We start from the raw sequence: 13,560 nt of genomic DNA on the forward strand, positions 1-13,560 counted from the left end.
CTTCGCACAGCCATTGAAGCATGTGAACCCCCCCCCAATAAAACGAAACTGCACCTTTCAGAGTGGCCTTTTATTGTGGGCAGTCTAAGGCACACCTGTGCACTAATCATGGTGTCTAATCAGCATCTTGATATGGCACACCTGTGAGGTGGGATGGATTATCTCAGCAAAGGAGAAGTGCTCACTATCACAAATTTAGACAGATTTGTGAACAATATTTGAGAGAAATGGTGATATTGTGTATGTGGAAAAAGTTTTAGATCTTTGAGTTCATCTCATAAAAAATAGGAGCAAAAACAAAAGTGTTGCATTCATATTTTTGTTGAGTGTACATCCCACCTGTCTGTCAGTGTCTGTGTCTGCGCCTGGGCTCCCTGACTAATGATCAAAGCGTAACACATGTTGCCGTGTCAAAATGTATTCAACAGGTTCATCAGTCTGATTAAATGGTGTGTCATCAACACACATGTTCAGTTTGAAGTAAAATTCTAAAAGATATGTAGGAAGGATGCAATCAGAAACTTTCTATATCTCGTAGCTCTGCAGCACCATCAAAGCTCCTAAAGGTAGCAGAGCACCTCAAGTTACCCTGCTTGACTTGGTGAGGGGATACTTCATTACTGGATGACAGGCCTTAACATTTTGGGAGTTTGGCAATCTAGCAGAGTGAAATAACATCACTTAAATGGTTAACTTCAGTGCAGTTATTACTGTACCCTAGGTGACACAAATTTGATGTGACCCAGTGACCTGATAAACACGCCAAGAGCATAGTATTGAGTCGTATCATGATACATATGCAAGTTTATAGCTTTTTGTAATACTCAGTGATACATGTGGGATATTAGATCAAAATATTAACTAAAACACCGATAGGTTCATATTATTGCAGTCATTCTTACCTCCTTCTTGCAATGCAGAAAGGTGTGATACTTGTAGTGGTGAAGAGAATGATACAGACTGTATATCCGACAAGTTTCGATTGAAAGCTTCATATCCTGAAATGGGTGAGAGGAAAAAGACAAATTTACCACTATTTTTGTCTTGCAGGATCTTTTCCCCACAATATGAAAAAGCATTACTAATGATCAAAGCAAAACTAAAGGAAGTCAGTAGTATATTCTGAAAGATAGCAGGTAACATTAAAAATAAACAGCTAAAAAACATGGTAAATTTTCTGAGCTTATATAGTGCTTTTATACCTTGGATGCACTTTAAGCCCTTTACAAAGTGTTTATAATTCACCCATTTACACATACACATTCACACACATTGATACCTGTGTATGTACCTGTACATAAACTGACCTGTCTCACGACGGTCTAAACCCAGCTCACATTCCCTATTAGTGGGTGAACAATTCAACGCTTGGTGGATTCTGCTTCACAATGATAGGAAGAGTCGACATTGAAGGATCAAAAAGCGACGTTGCTATGAACGCTTGGCCGCCACAAGCCAGATATCTCTGTAGTAACTTTTCTGACACCTCCTGCTTAAAACCCAAAAAGTCAGAGGTTTAAGTTTTTTGGGGAAACCAATTCTATATATGGGTTTCCGCCATGGTGTTTCTTCACACTTTACCCTTAGTTCGTTCAATCAAAATACAAAAAAGTTTTTGCTCCTGACTTTTTCTCTGCCACTCTCACAATAGCTTGAGAGTGACCCAGAATATTAGTACATGTGAAACAAGACAAAGACTGATACAAGACTCATTTTATAATCATTTTCCATTAGAAGTCTTGTTTCAAAAGTACAGGGTGACACAAAAAAAAACAGGAACTTTTAAACACTCCAATAAAACCAAGAGTGATGGAAGAAAAATATTTTATTTATAGTAATTGAAACCTTAAAACATGCCATTTAAGAAACGATGGAATTTTCATTTTTTTAAAAATTACTTCCTGTAGATGGCGTCCTCCTGTATGAATGTATTCTTGAAATCTGCTTTTGAGATTCCTCATTGACCGCTGCAACATCTCAGCTGGGATACTGTGAATTTCATCCTAAATTCTCTGTTTTAACTCATCCAGGGTTCTTGGTTGAGTCGTGTACACTTTACGCTGAGATAGCCCCAGGTAGATTTCAACTGCCTGCCTGTCAGAACTGTCTCACACGTTTACAGCCAACAGGCCCTCAGACAGGCAGGTAAGATAATCAACGACCCCTCTCACATTCTTCACACCGCATTTCAATGGCTCCCCTCCGGGCGACGCCTCCGCTGCATTGCCTGCAGGACTGAGAGGAGGAGAGCCACCTTTGTCCCCAAAGCCACTCTACTCTTCAACTCAAACTGTTAACACCATTCCCCACACACACATACCCCCCCCCCCAACTACTTACCATCCTGTTTATACTTACACTAGTTACACTGTTTTATATTATTTAGAATGTCTACACAGTCCATACTATTTCCTCTGTTTACACTGTCTGTTTGCACTTTACGTCATCCACTCCAGTTACACACGTGGACAAAATTGTTGGTACCCCTCAGTTAAAGAAGGAAAAACCCACAATTCTCACTGAAATCACTTGAAACTCACAAAAGTAACAATAAATAAAAATTTATTGAAAATTAAATAATCAAAAACAGCCATTACTTTTGAATTGTTGATTAACATAATTATTTAAAAAAACAAACTAATGAAACAGGCCTGGACAAAAATGATGGTACCTCTATAAAAGATTGAAAACTATTTGACCAGAGTGACATGATTAACTCAGGTGTGTCATTTAATTGACATCACAGGTGTTTCCAAACTCATAATCAGTCAGTCTGCCTATTTAAAGGGAGACAAGTCGTCACCCTGCTGTTTGGTGAAAAGGTGTGTACCACACTGAACATGGACAACAGAAAGCGAAGGAAAGAATTGTCCCAGGACATCCGAAAAAAAATTATAGACAAACATCTTAAAGGTAAAGGCTATAAGACCATCTCTAAACAGCTTGAAGTTCCTGTGACAACAGTGGCTCATATTATTCAGAAGTTCAAGACCCACGGGACAGTAGCCAACCTCCCTGGATGTGGCCGCAAGAGGAAAATTGATGACAAATTGAAGAGACGGATCGTTGGAATTGTATCCAAAGAGCCCAGAGCAACCTCCAAAGAAATTAAAGGTGAACTCCAAGGCCAAGGTACATCAGTGTCAGATCGCACCATTCGTCGTTGTTTGAGCCAAAGTGGACTTCATGGGAGACGACCAAGGAGGACACCACTGCTGAAAAAAACTCATAAAAAAGCGAGACTGGAATTTGCAAAAATGCATTTTGACAAGCCACAAAGCTTCTGGGAGAATGTCCTTTGGACAGATGAGACCAAACTGGAGCTTTTTGGTAAGGCACATCAACTCTATGTTCATAGACTCAAAAACCAAGCATACGAAGAAAAGAACACTGTCCCTACGGTGAAACATGGAGGAGGCTCAGTAATGTTTTGGGGCTGCTTTGCTGCATCTGGCACAGGGTGTCTTGAAAGTGTGCAAGGTACGATGAAATCTGAAGACTATCAAGGCATTCTGGAGAGAAATGTGCTGCCTAGTGTCAGAAAGCTTGGTCTCAGTCGCAGGTCATGGGTCTTCCAACAGGACAACGATCCAAAACACACAGCCAAAAACACCCAAGAATGGCTGAGAGAAAAGCGTTGGACTATTCTAAAGTGGCCTTCTATGAGCCCAGATCTGAATCCCATTGAACATATGTGGAAGGAGCTGAAACATGCCATTTGGAGAAGACACCCATCAAACCTGAGACAACTGGAGCTGTTTGCTCATGAGGAGTGGGCCAAAATACCTGTTGACAGCTGCAGAACGCTCATTGACAAATACAGAAATCGTTTAATTGCAGTGATTGCCTCAAAAGGTTGTGCAACAAAATATTAAGTTATGGGTACCATCATTTTTGTCCAGCCCTATTTCATTAGTTTGTTTTTTTAAATAATTATGTTAATCAACAATTCAAAAGTGATGGCTGATTTTGATTATTTAATTTTCAATTAATTTTTATTTATTGTTACTTTTGTGAGTTTCAAGTGATTTCAGTGAGAATTGTGGGTTTTTCCTTCTTTAACTGAGGGGTACCAACAATTTTGTCCACGTGTGTATCTCATTTGATATTTATATTGTGTACATACTGTATATTCTAAATTTTATTCTATTTTATTCTTTTTTATCCTATTCTTCTGTGAATACCCTGTCTATTTTTTATAACGTCCTGCTGCTCATATGCACCTTAATTGCCCCTCGGGGATAAATAAAGTTTATCTGAATATGAATCTGAATATCTATCTATTTATAGATATCTATCTAATCATATATTACATACAGTATATGCAATTATTGTCAGCGTAACTTCTATGTCCTCTGTATTAGGCTTGGTATTTTTGATGATTTAATAATAAGGTAAAGTTTAGTAAATAAGGAGGATTTTGGGAGAACTACTCTCATACTTGCATCTGGTATAACACACATGACATGGCCAGATTTGAGTACAAGACCATCTGGTAATACAGGTGTGACCTAATAGATGGAGCCCAAGCTCTTGTAATGGCTGCACCTTCAATTTCACACAATAAGCGTTTAGACATAATTTCTTAACTTCTCTCTCATCTCTCTTATCACTGGCCACTTGCCTTATGTCCATGTCAACCTGGACTGAACTGAAGATTGAGTATTGCACACAGAGAATAAAACACCTGCTGTAACTTTTCAAGCCTTCCTAAAAATAGGTTAAGATGGAAAAGATGCTATTTCTCTCATCTGTATAAGTCATCACATGAAGCTCATCCCATCACATGCTGCTGTCCAATGCTACCTCAAGAATGTGCTGTGTTTCTCATGCACCTGCATCTACCTGCAAGACCCAGTCAAAGACTTCACCTGCCTGAATGTTTTATATTCTACTGTTCATGGCCTACTGTGAGCTCAGCCTCCTGACTCCTGAGCATCAGACTACAGACTGCACAGTCAGGCTATAGGCTGTTGACAGCATTAGGGCACTCCTGAAGTGTTCCTATCAATATTTTCATTCTAATTCCAGGTTAGGCTTATGCTGATCTGTCAAGTTTGTGCATTTTCTTCAGAAAGTGGTCGATTCTAATTAGGAGTGACAGATTGGGATATAGAGGATACATGATCTGATGATGTGGCAACTTTCTGTTTTGTTCTGCCTATTATCAGCTTGTTGCCCTACCGTTAAACTTATTATGATCCTTAGCTCAAATAACCGTATTATTAAAAAATTCAGGATAGAATTAATTTTTGACAACAACAATAAAAAAAAACATAGGGAAGAAACAGTGCAGCTCAGGGATCACGATACCATGATTCCTGATGACACTCTATCTTCTGCCAGTTCATCTCTTAAGTAAATAGCTATGAGTTCGTGAAAAAATAAATGCATCTGCATTAAATCTCAGAAGAATTTCCTAAATTTAAACTTTGACTAACATGCACAGGACACCGTGTTGAATGCTGGACATGGAGAAGCTGTATCTCATGGTGATGTTAATGAATGTGATACAATTTCTCACCTGCTGCTTAGGAATACTCCTCTTGACCCGGTTGAGAGTTTTACGATTGTAGCCTTCCCCACCAAGGTGAACTTTGACAACTCCTGATTCTAGAGGGTCTGCTGTCATTTTTGGGAATATATGTAAAGCCTCCTGGACAGTGGGAATCAGAATGCAGTCAAAGAGATAAGATACAGCAAGTTCAGTTTAAACCCACAATTATGATTTGCAATTCCACACAAAGGTATTTGTTTTAAATCAACAACAGATCTAACACAAGGTGATTTGAGAAGTGCCTGTAAAACAAGAACAATGTGAAGGCTTGCCTGTTGCTGAGCACTCATGTTGACTCTCCTTAACAACCTCCTCTTCTGTTCACTGAGCAGGCTATCAATTTTCCTCATGGGCGGGAGGTACAACTCATCTGAGGAGTTAAAAGTAGCAGAACCCTACGTTTAAATGTGACATATTTTCACAAGAGACCTGCAAATCCTGTCTAACCTTTTCAGTGGGGGGTTTGTATCACAGTCATGGTATGGTACATGGTGTTTCTTGCATTAAAAATTCCCAATATGCAACAAATACAAGTTGCTTTCAGTTCACATGCTTGGGCTTAATCTTACCCTTTATCATAAAAAAGAGATTGAGATACTTGGTCTCCTTCAATATGCCAGCAGTCTCACAATGCCTTGTTTGTCTTTGTCACTGTTATACTATAATTATTGCACCAATAATTGTGCTTTTTTTTTTTTTTTGGATTGTAACCTATTAGGCATTGTCACTGAAGCTGTTTTAAAATCACTGAACTCTAAGAACCACAGTATTCACTACTAGATTCAGTTGAATTGCTTCCCCAAAAGCTTATTTTGTGGCTTCCTCAGCATAGTGCCACTGATCATGGACAAAGTCAAATATATTGCATCATTAGTATATCTTACCTGACTGCCCTGTACAGAGTCATGAGCATTATCATATATCTAGACAACACTGATAGACAAACACTATCATCCCCTAGTGTTTATTTCCTTAAGTTAAAGATTGTATCGAAGTCTTGCATTGAGTATCGGCTGTAATTAGTGTACTCTTTTCCTGCAAACCACACACTTCAGTTGTCACACAATTAAAGTGGCCCATAATCATGTATTTTGCATTGGATTCAAATTTGAATGAATGCAGCACACCCACCATTTGGACTGTCGGGTCTATCTTAATTTTACATCCTCTGATAACAAAATCAAGGCTTTAACTATGCTTCCTGAACACATATCAGGTTTATTGTAAGACTATCATTTTTTTTCTGTTTATTTACAATTCAACTTCTAGCATTCAAAGACAGGATGAAAGTCTTCTAAAAATATTACAAATCATCTTAACCCTGACCTTTGTGCACCTCATCCTGCCTGTCAATGTGGCTGGATGTTGCTAGATTTGTTATTTGCTGCTGCTGTTTTAGCCTCCTGATTAGTCAAGGGGGTCGAAGATGGATGATGCACCAAAGACCTGACATTCTCACATCTCAGGGGCTCTCTTTGTTCTTTTCTAAAGACTCCGCTTATTTAACTAATTTCAGCTTCCTCGTCTCCTCTGTCATCTGTCTTCCTGCTGCCAACCCCAAAATCAATCTTGGTGTGCCGTCATTAAGGAAGACACAATTCCTAAAATGCATCTGGGGGACATAGGATTGAGAATCAAGGAGGCTGCTGGAGCAGAAAAAGGATTCACTGGTGGATCCTGGCTGTGTCCCCGATGAAGACTTTGCCACTCCGCACTGGCATCAAAATAGGCATGACATATAGCTGTAATATACAAACCATGCCAGAAGCAGGACTAATAAATGTGCCTATATAATAGTCATCAATCATAATATACAGTCGTGGACAAAAGTTTGCATACACTTGTAAAAATCTTGTATAGCATCATCTTTACAAGTGTAAAGATCATGTGTGCAGCACAGTCCTGAGTTTCCAATGACAACTCAAATTTTCCCTGATGGAATCCTTGAAACCCATGCATCTTTGGCACAAAAAAGAGTTATGCGCTTTGGTTCTTTCATAGATTTATTATAGGTCTTTTGGACATATGACAAAATCTGCTGGGTCAAAACTATATATATAGCAATGCTAATATTTGGTTAGACGTCCCACTTTCGCCTCAACTAGGCACTTTTGTTAGTCGTCCACAAGCCTCTGGTAATGTTCTGGCTGTATCTTTGTCCAATCCTCTAGACAGAATTCATACAGTTCAACTAAGTTTTTTGGCTTTCTGACACAGACTTATGTCTTCATTTGACAGGCTTTAAGTCAGACATTTGGTGAGATTTGGATTCCAAAAGAGCTGCAGAATAATACCACCAACATACTTGACAGTATGGAGTTCTTTGAGTTATTGGTCTCACCTTCTCTTCTCTAAACATATTTCTAGTCATTGTGGCCAAATAATTTTTGTTTCATCTGACCCAAGAACTTTCCTCCAGAAGGCCTTTTCTTCATCCATGTGTATAGAAGAAGGGCTTCCTTTTTAGGCAGATTATCAGCCCATGCTGATGTAAAACACACACTGTGGACATTGACACCTGTGTTCCAACAACGTCTAATTCAACACAGACCTGCTTTTTAGAAATTCTTGGTTGACTCCTGACCATCCTGAGCAGCTTTCTCTCAGCAGTAGGTGAGAGCCTGTGTTTTCTTTCTGATCATGGCAGTGACACAACTAGGCCATGCATATTATATTTACCAACAATGGTTTGCACAGATCATTTTTGGATCTGTAGTTGCTTTGAAAAATGGATCCAAGTGACTTTTCAGACTTGTGGCTCAGTCTAATAAGTGTCAAATTGGACCTATTTAAATCAACTTAGGGAAGTGGATGGCTGTAGTCAATCCCAATCGCTCACAAGAAGTTAGAAAATGTGATGAACAAAAGTGTCTACATCTCCAAACTGACCTTTGTCTAAGCCTTCATGCTCATTCCCTTTAAAAGGCTTAACATGATAATGAAGAATCTAAACATTTGTCAGCCTTTTAGGTATGAACCTTGTAGAGGTCTTGACATTTGTTTAGTTTGCAATGAATGCAAAACACCTGTAAAACATCTTGCTGACCACAGTTTTAGCCACACTTATAATTTACAATGATGACACAACATAGTTGTGGAGACACACTATACTGGAGGTGCATATGATCCTGTCATAACAATACAGTGCACCAAGCTGACATCACAGGAATGTAGCTTCAGTTTCTTGGTCACTCACAATAAGGTGTCATACTGAACAATGGTGCTTGTTTAAGACTGTAATTTAAGCTTTGCAGATCAGTCTGGACTTAGAAGTATGTTGCTGTTGCTATGCAACAATAATGGGGATCTATTAAAAAAAAAATTCCCAAACTTTACCTTAACTGAGGGTGGTTAACTGTATCAAGTTTAAGAGTCATCAACAATAATGGAAAACAATGACAGTGACAGTAATGTAGAGGAAACACAACAAATACAGCAATCTGAAAACTGACAATGTCCATCCATCCATCCATTATCTATACACTGCTAAATCCTCAGTAGTGTCTTGGGGGTACTGGAATCTATCCCAGCTGACTGAGGGCGAAGGCAGGGGACACCCTAGACAGGTCACCAGTCTATCACAGGGCTATACATACAAACAACAATGACACTCACATTCACACCTACAGACAAGTTAAACCTCAGCATGTTTTTGGACTGTGGTAGAAAGCCTTAGTACTTGGAGAAAACCCACGCATGCACAGGGAGAACACGCAAACTCCATGCAGAAAGATCCCAGGTCCAGGCTGAGACATGAACTGAGGATCTTCTACCAGCAAGGTGACACTGAGTCACTGTGCAGCCCACCTGAGAGTATGCCTTTGAATTCTGTCAGCTTTGGAAAATCACTGGTATGGACCTTGTAATCCAACCAAGCGGTGTGATGATCTGATAACATCCTAACACTGGTGCAAAGGCTGTTCTTCCTTGGACAAGTAACTTCTACTCTTAATCCAATAAGTGCATTTGCATGGAGTAAGCTATGTCATGCAAATAAGAAATATGGTTGCCATGACAGGAAAAAGATTTTTCCAGTTTCATCTTCTAGGGAATCAAGATTTCTCTGCCATGTACTCGCATAACCAGGATTCTAATCAGCCTTTTTGCTCCTCCATCTGAGTGCTCACCATCAGTGTCCTCCAGTGCTTGGATCATATCAGGGTCCAGTGCTGTACTGACCAGCATTTCCACATAGCTCCGGAACATCTCCCTCATAGCCCGGTTGTTAGCTCCACCCCGCAAGAGCCCTGAAACACAAAGAAACTGCACAGTGGGTTGGGACACAGATGACACTGGCTAACAGCGATGTAACAAAATGTTAAAATAAATGTCTCCACCAAACATAAACAAAGAAGAGCTGACCTTCATCATCACTTGGTGGAGAGGAGTCGGACTCAGAGGAGGAAGACGGAACTTCCTTCAGCCACTTCTTTCTCTTCTTGGGGGGAGGCTCAGCTTTGTCCTTTGACGTCTTGGCTCTGGACTGACACTCCATCTTCTTCTCTCCTTGCTTCTCCCTGAGCCTTGCAAACTCCATGGTGTCATCTCTCCTTTCTCGTTCTACTCTCTCCCTTTTTGCTTTCTCCTGATCTCTTTGCTTCTCCCTCTCCTGTTCTCTTCTTTCTTTTTCTTTCTGCTCTCTCTCATTTTCACTTTCCTTCTCTTCTCTGTCTTTCTGCTCTCTTTGCTTCTCTCTCCGGTCCCTATCCTGTTTCACCTTTTCTCTGTTTTCTTTTCTCTCCTTATCTTGTTTCTCTCTCTCTCTTTGCTCTACCTCCTGACTCTCCTTTTCACATTGCTCCAACTCTCGTTTTTCCTTTTCTTTTAGCTCTCTTTCCTGTATTTCCCTTTCTTTTTCCTCCTTCTCTTTCCACTCCCTCTCTTGTCTCTCCCTTTCTTTTTGTTCTATCTCCTGTTTTTCCCTTTCTCTCCACTCCCTTAGTTGTTTTTCCCTTTCTATCCATTCTGTTTCCTGTTTCTCCCTTTCTCTCTGCTCCATGTCCTGCTTCTCCTTCTCTCTTTGTTCCCTGTTTCCTCTATCCCTCTCTTTCAGTTCCCTCTCCTTTTGCTCTCGCTCATATTCCTTTCTCTCCTTGTCCTTTTGCTCCTTTTCTCTTTTCTCCCTCTCTCTATGCTCCCTCTCCCTTCTTTCACTCTCACCCTTTTTCTCCCATCCCATTTCTTTCTCCTTTCTTCTACGGTCCCTCCCCTTTTGCTCTCTGTCTGCTTTTTCATTGTCCATCTTTTCTTTCTCATCCCTGTCTTTCTGCTCTTTTTCATTTTTCTCCTTCTCTTTTTGTCCTCTCTCATCTTTCCTCTCTTTTTCCTTGTATTCCTTTTCTATTCTCTCCTTGTGTTCCCTGTCTTTTCGTTCTTTTTCTTTTTCCCTCTGCTCCTTCAGCTCTCTCTCTTTCTGTCTTTCCTTGTCTTTGTCATCTCTTTCCATTCGAGGTTGGGCCTGACTGTGAATTGTGGGAAGCTGTTTAGGTAGTGACTGCCGTCTGCCAATCAGTAAGTTAAAAAAAAAAAGGAATGAAACTCTTGTGTCTTAAGGCCTTGAAGGCTACAAAGTTATTTGAAATTTATCTGACATCAGCTGTTGACAGTGACGATTTCTGCAAAAGCTTCTCATTGAATTTGTTTCAGAGCTGTGATTTTGATGTACAGTAGTTCTGCTTCTGGTAATTTTCCAATTTATATCAGTTCATCTTCATGCCCCTTCCTCTGAGAGACATTTGTCAAGAAAATCAAACTCATAGGCTTACCTCAGAGTCAGGCTGGCTCTGTGCCATGGCTTCCGGGAACACACTCTAACATAATCTTTTTTGTTGACGTTCTCCAGGAACTTCACATATAAACGCTGGTAACGCATTTTGGCATCACCAAAGTAACCCAAATACTGAGGGAAGAGACAATGAAATTAATTAATCAGATATTTATAAATACCATTACGCAATATGAAAAATTCAATGTCACAGAGAACAAAAGCAAGGATCAATCAAGCAAGACCGTTTTACATGTCCCAAATTACAGTGAGAGTTATTGTTTGAAAATTCAACCACTACGATGTTATACAGGGAAACATTAAACATCAGACAGAGTACTTACTGGTTCTGGGAAAACGGGGCCCTGGTTTGTACCGTACCATGTCTGACATTACTGGGTTTTCTTTGAACCCATGGAGCTGTACACTAACACTTTGCTCATATTAAGTTTTTATTGACTGAACTTGTGGCATTCCTGAATGAAGCATATGTCTTCTGGAAAACTCACATTACTGGTTGCACAGAACTGCCTCTGACCATCTTTGATCTCTGGGCTGAATTTCTGCAGCAAAGCTTTCTGCACCCTCCAAATGGGTGGGGGCTCCCGGCCTGTCTGCAAGGCCATCTAGAGACACAAGCACAGTGTATATCATTGATGATGTGCTTAAACCACATTTTATTCACTATACATACTTCTCAAGAGTTATGTCGCAATCTAACCTTAAGAGTTCTGATGTCCTCAGTTCGCACCACAAACTCATCTCTTTCACGAAAGATTCCCTCGCCTCCACTCTCACTGTCCTCTTCTTCACTTTCCCCGGCAATGGCAGCATCAGCCTGCTTCTTTGCCAAGTGAAGGGAGGTAAGACGCTGGGTTGCTGGGGCCTCCTCTGGGGTTGGAGGTGATGGTGGCTGAGAGGATGATGAACAGGGGGAAGAAGAAGAGAGTGCAGATGGGGAAGGCTGTCCAGCTTCAGGTTCTTGGTCCTGATCAGAAGATGACGGGGGAGGTGTGGTGGAAGGAGGGGGAATCGGCTGGCCCAGTGGAAGGTTGGAGAGGGGTGATGACGGATTGGCCGGAGGGGATGTGGACGGGGGCGGGGAAGTGCCTGCTGTTGGAGTCTGTTGGAATGAGGACTGCTGCTGATCAGAGAGAGGATAAGTTGAACTCTCTTCTTCCTCATCTTGCTGGATTGGCAGTGGGGATGGTACAGAAAAACACAGGGGAGGAAGTGGCGAGGGTGAGGAGTAGGTGGGTGGCGAGGGGGAGATAGATAGTGATGGTGATGGAGGTGCATGAACAAGCACAGGTCCTGATGGAGAATCTGAAAAACAAAGGAACAGGATAAAATGGTAAAATTACCTTGTACTGCAAGTTTTGCACTTGACATGACTATGACTGAACTTTCATTCCTTGGTTTGGTGCATTTCTGTATAAACGGGTTGCAATAACAATGACCAAACGAACATTCTAATATTAGGAAAACAGGATGTTTTCCACAGTTTCTCCCAACTCCAACACTACTGTGTGGAGAGCCCCCACATGCTGTGCAGGTGCCCAAATCTACCAATAGGACTTTCTAGGACATCAACAACGCTTTAACTGTGTCCTATCAATTACCAGCACTAAGGAGAAAGGTCATCCAGGATAATCAGGAAGAACATTCACATCTGACACCAGAGGCAAGCTTTTAGCATACAGATATTACATCTCAATCCATCTCAATCCAAATACACTTGTTATTAAATGAATAAAGTGTCATAGTTACAGTTGCAGTGAATCAACTCCGTTATAGCTGACCAACTCCATTTGTTAAAGGCCATAAGATGGAGGTAACATTTATTGAGAAAAGCTATAAAATGCATCTCAAGCAAAGATTACTTTGTCACTTAAATTTTCAGTTAACCCCTTGACGGCTATTTGTAGCGAATTCGCAACATACTATTTTCATTCAGACCGCAGCCGAGATAGCATATCCATTCCCCCAATGCCAGCTTGTGCATATTCAATACGTACCTCGGAACCTTTTGCAAGCACTGGCTTCTTGTAGGACTGGTCGGAATGGGACCTAATTATTATATATCTGTTATTATTATATATCTGTTCTATGTGTAATAGACAAATTAACAATCTCCACTTATTTTAGTATCAGCTGGAAAGCAAAAACACACAGAAAATGTTTTTTAATTGTAAATAAATTCAGGCGTCAAGGGGTTAACATTTTAGGAAACAGAAAA

The 13,560-nt window shown here is 40.4% G+C and overlaps 1 protein-coding gene across 1 annotated transcript in view; it reads right to left on the bottom strand.

Annotated features, from left to right (window-relative positions):
* Positions 1 to 13,560, bottom strand: part of LOC110965694 (proline-rich protein 12-like) — a 46,050-nt gene that overhangs the window by 6,265 nt on the left and 26,225 nt on the right. Inside the window, exons 8-15 of the mRNA XM_022214827.2 lie at positions 12,043 to 12,647; positions 11,831 to 11,947; positions 11,323 to 11,456; positions 9,920 to 11,058; positions 9,685 to 9,804; positions 5,830 to 5,927; positions 5,525 to 5,656; positions 903 to 998 (exon numbers count right to left, since the gene is read on the bottom strand). Coding sequence (XP_022070519.2) covers positions 903 to 998; positions 5,525 to 5,656; positions 5,830 to 5,927; positions 9,685 to 9,804; positions 9,920 to 11,058; positions 11,323 to 11,456; positions 11,831 to 11,947; positions 12,043 to 12,647 — 2,441 coding nt within the window. The remainder of the gene's footprint in view (positions 1 to 902; positions 999 to 5,524; positions 5,657 to 5,829; positions 5,928 to 9,684; positions 9,805 to 9,919; positions 11,059 to 11,322; positions 11,457 to 11,830; positions 11,948 to 12,042; positions 12,648 to 13,560) is intronic.

Source organism: Acanthochromis polyacanthus, chromosome 21 (genome assembly GCF_021347895.1).
Source record: "Acanthochromis polyacanthus isolate Apoly-LR-REF ecotype Palm Island chromosome 21, KAUST_Apoly_ChrSc, whole genome shotgun sequence".
Lineage (NCBI taxonomy): Eukaryota > Metazoa > Chordata > Actinopteri > Pomacentridae > Acanthochromis > Acanthochromis polyacanthus.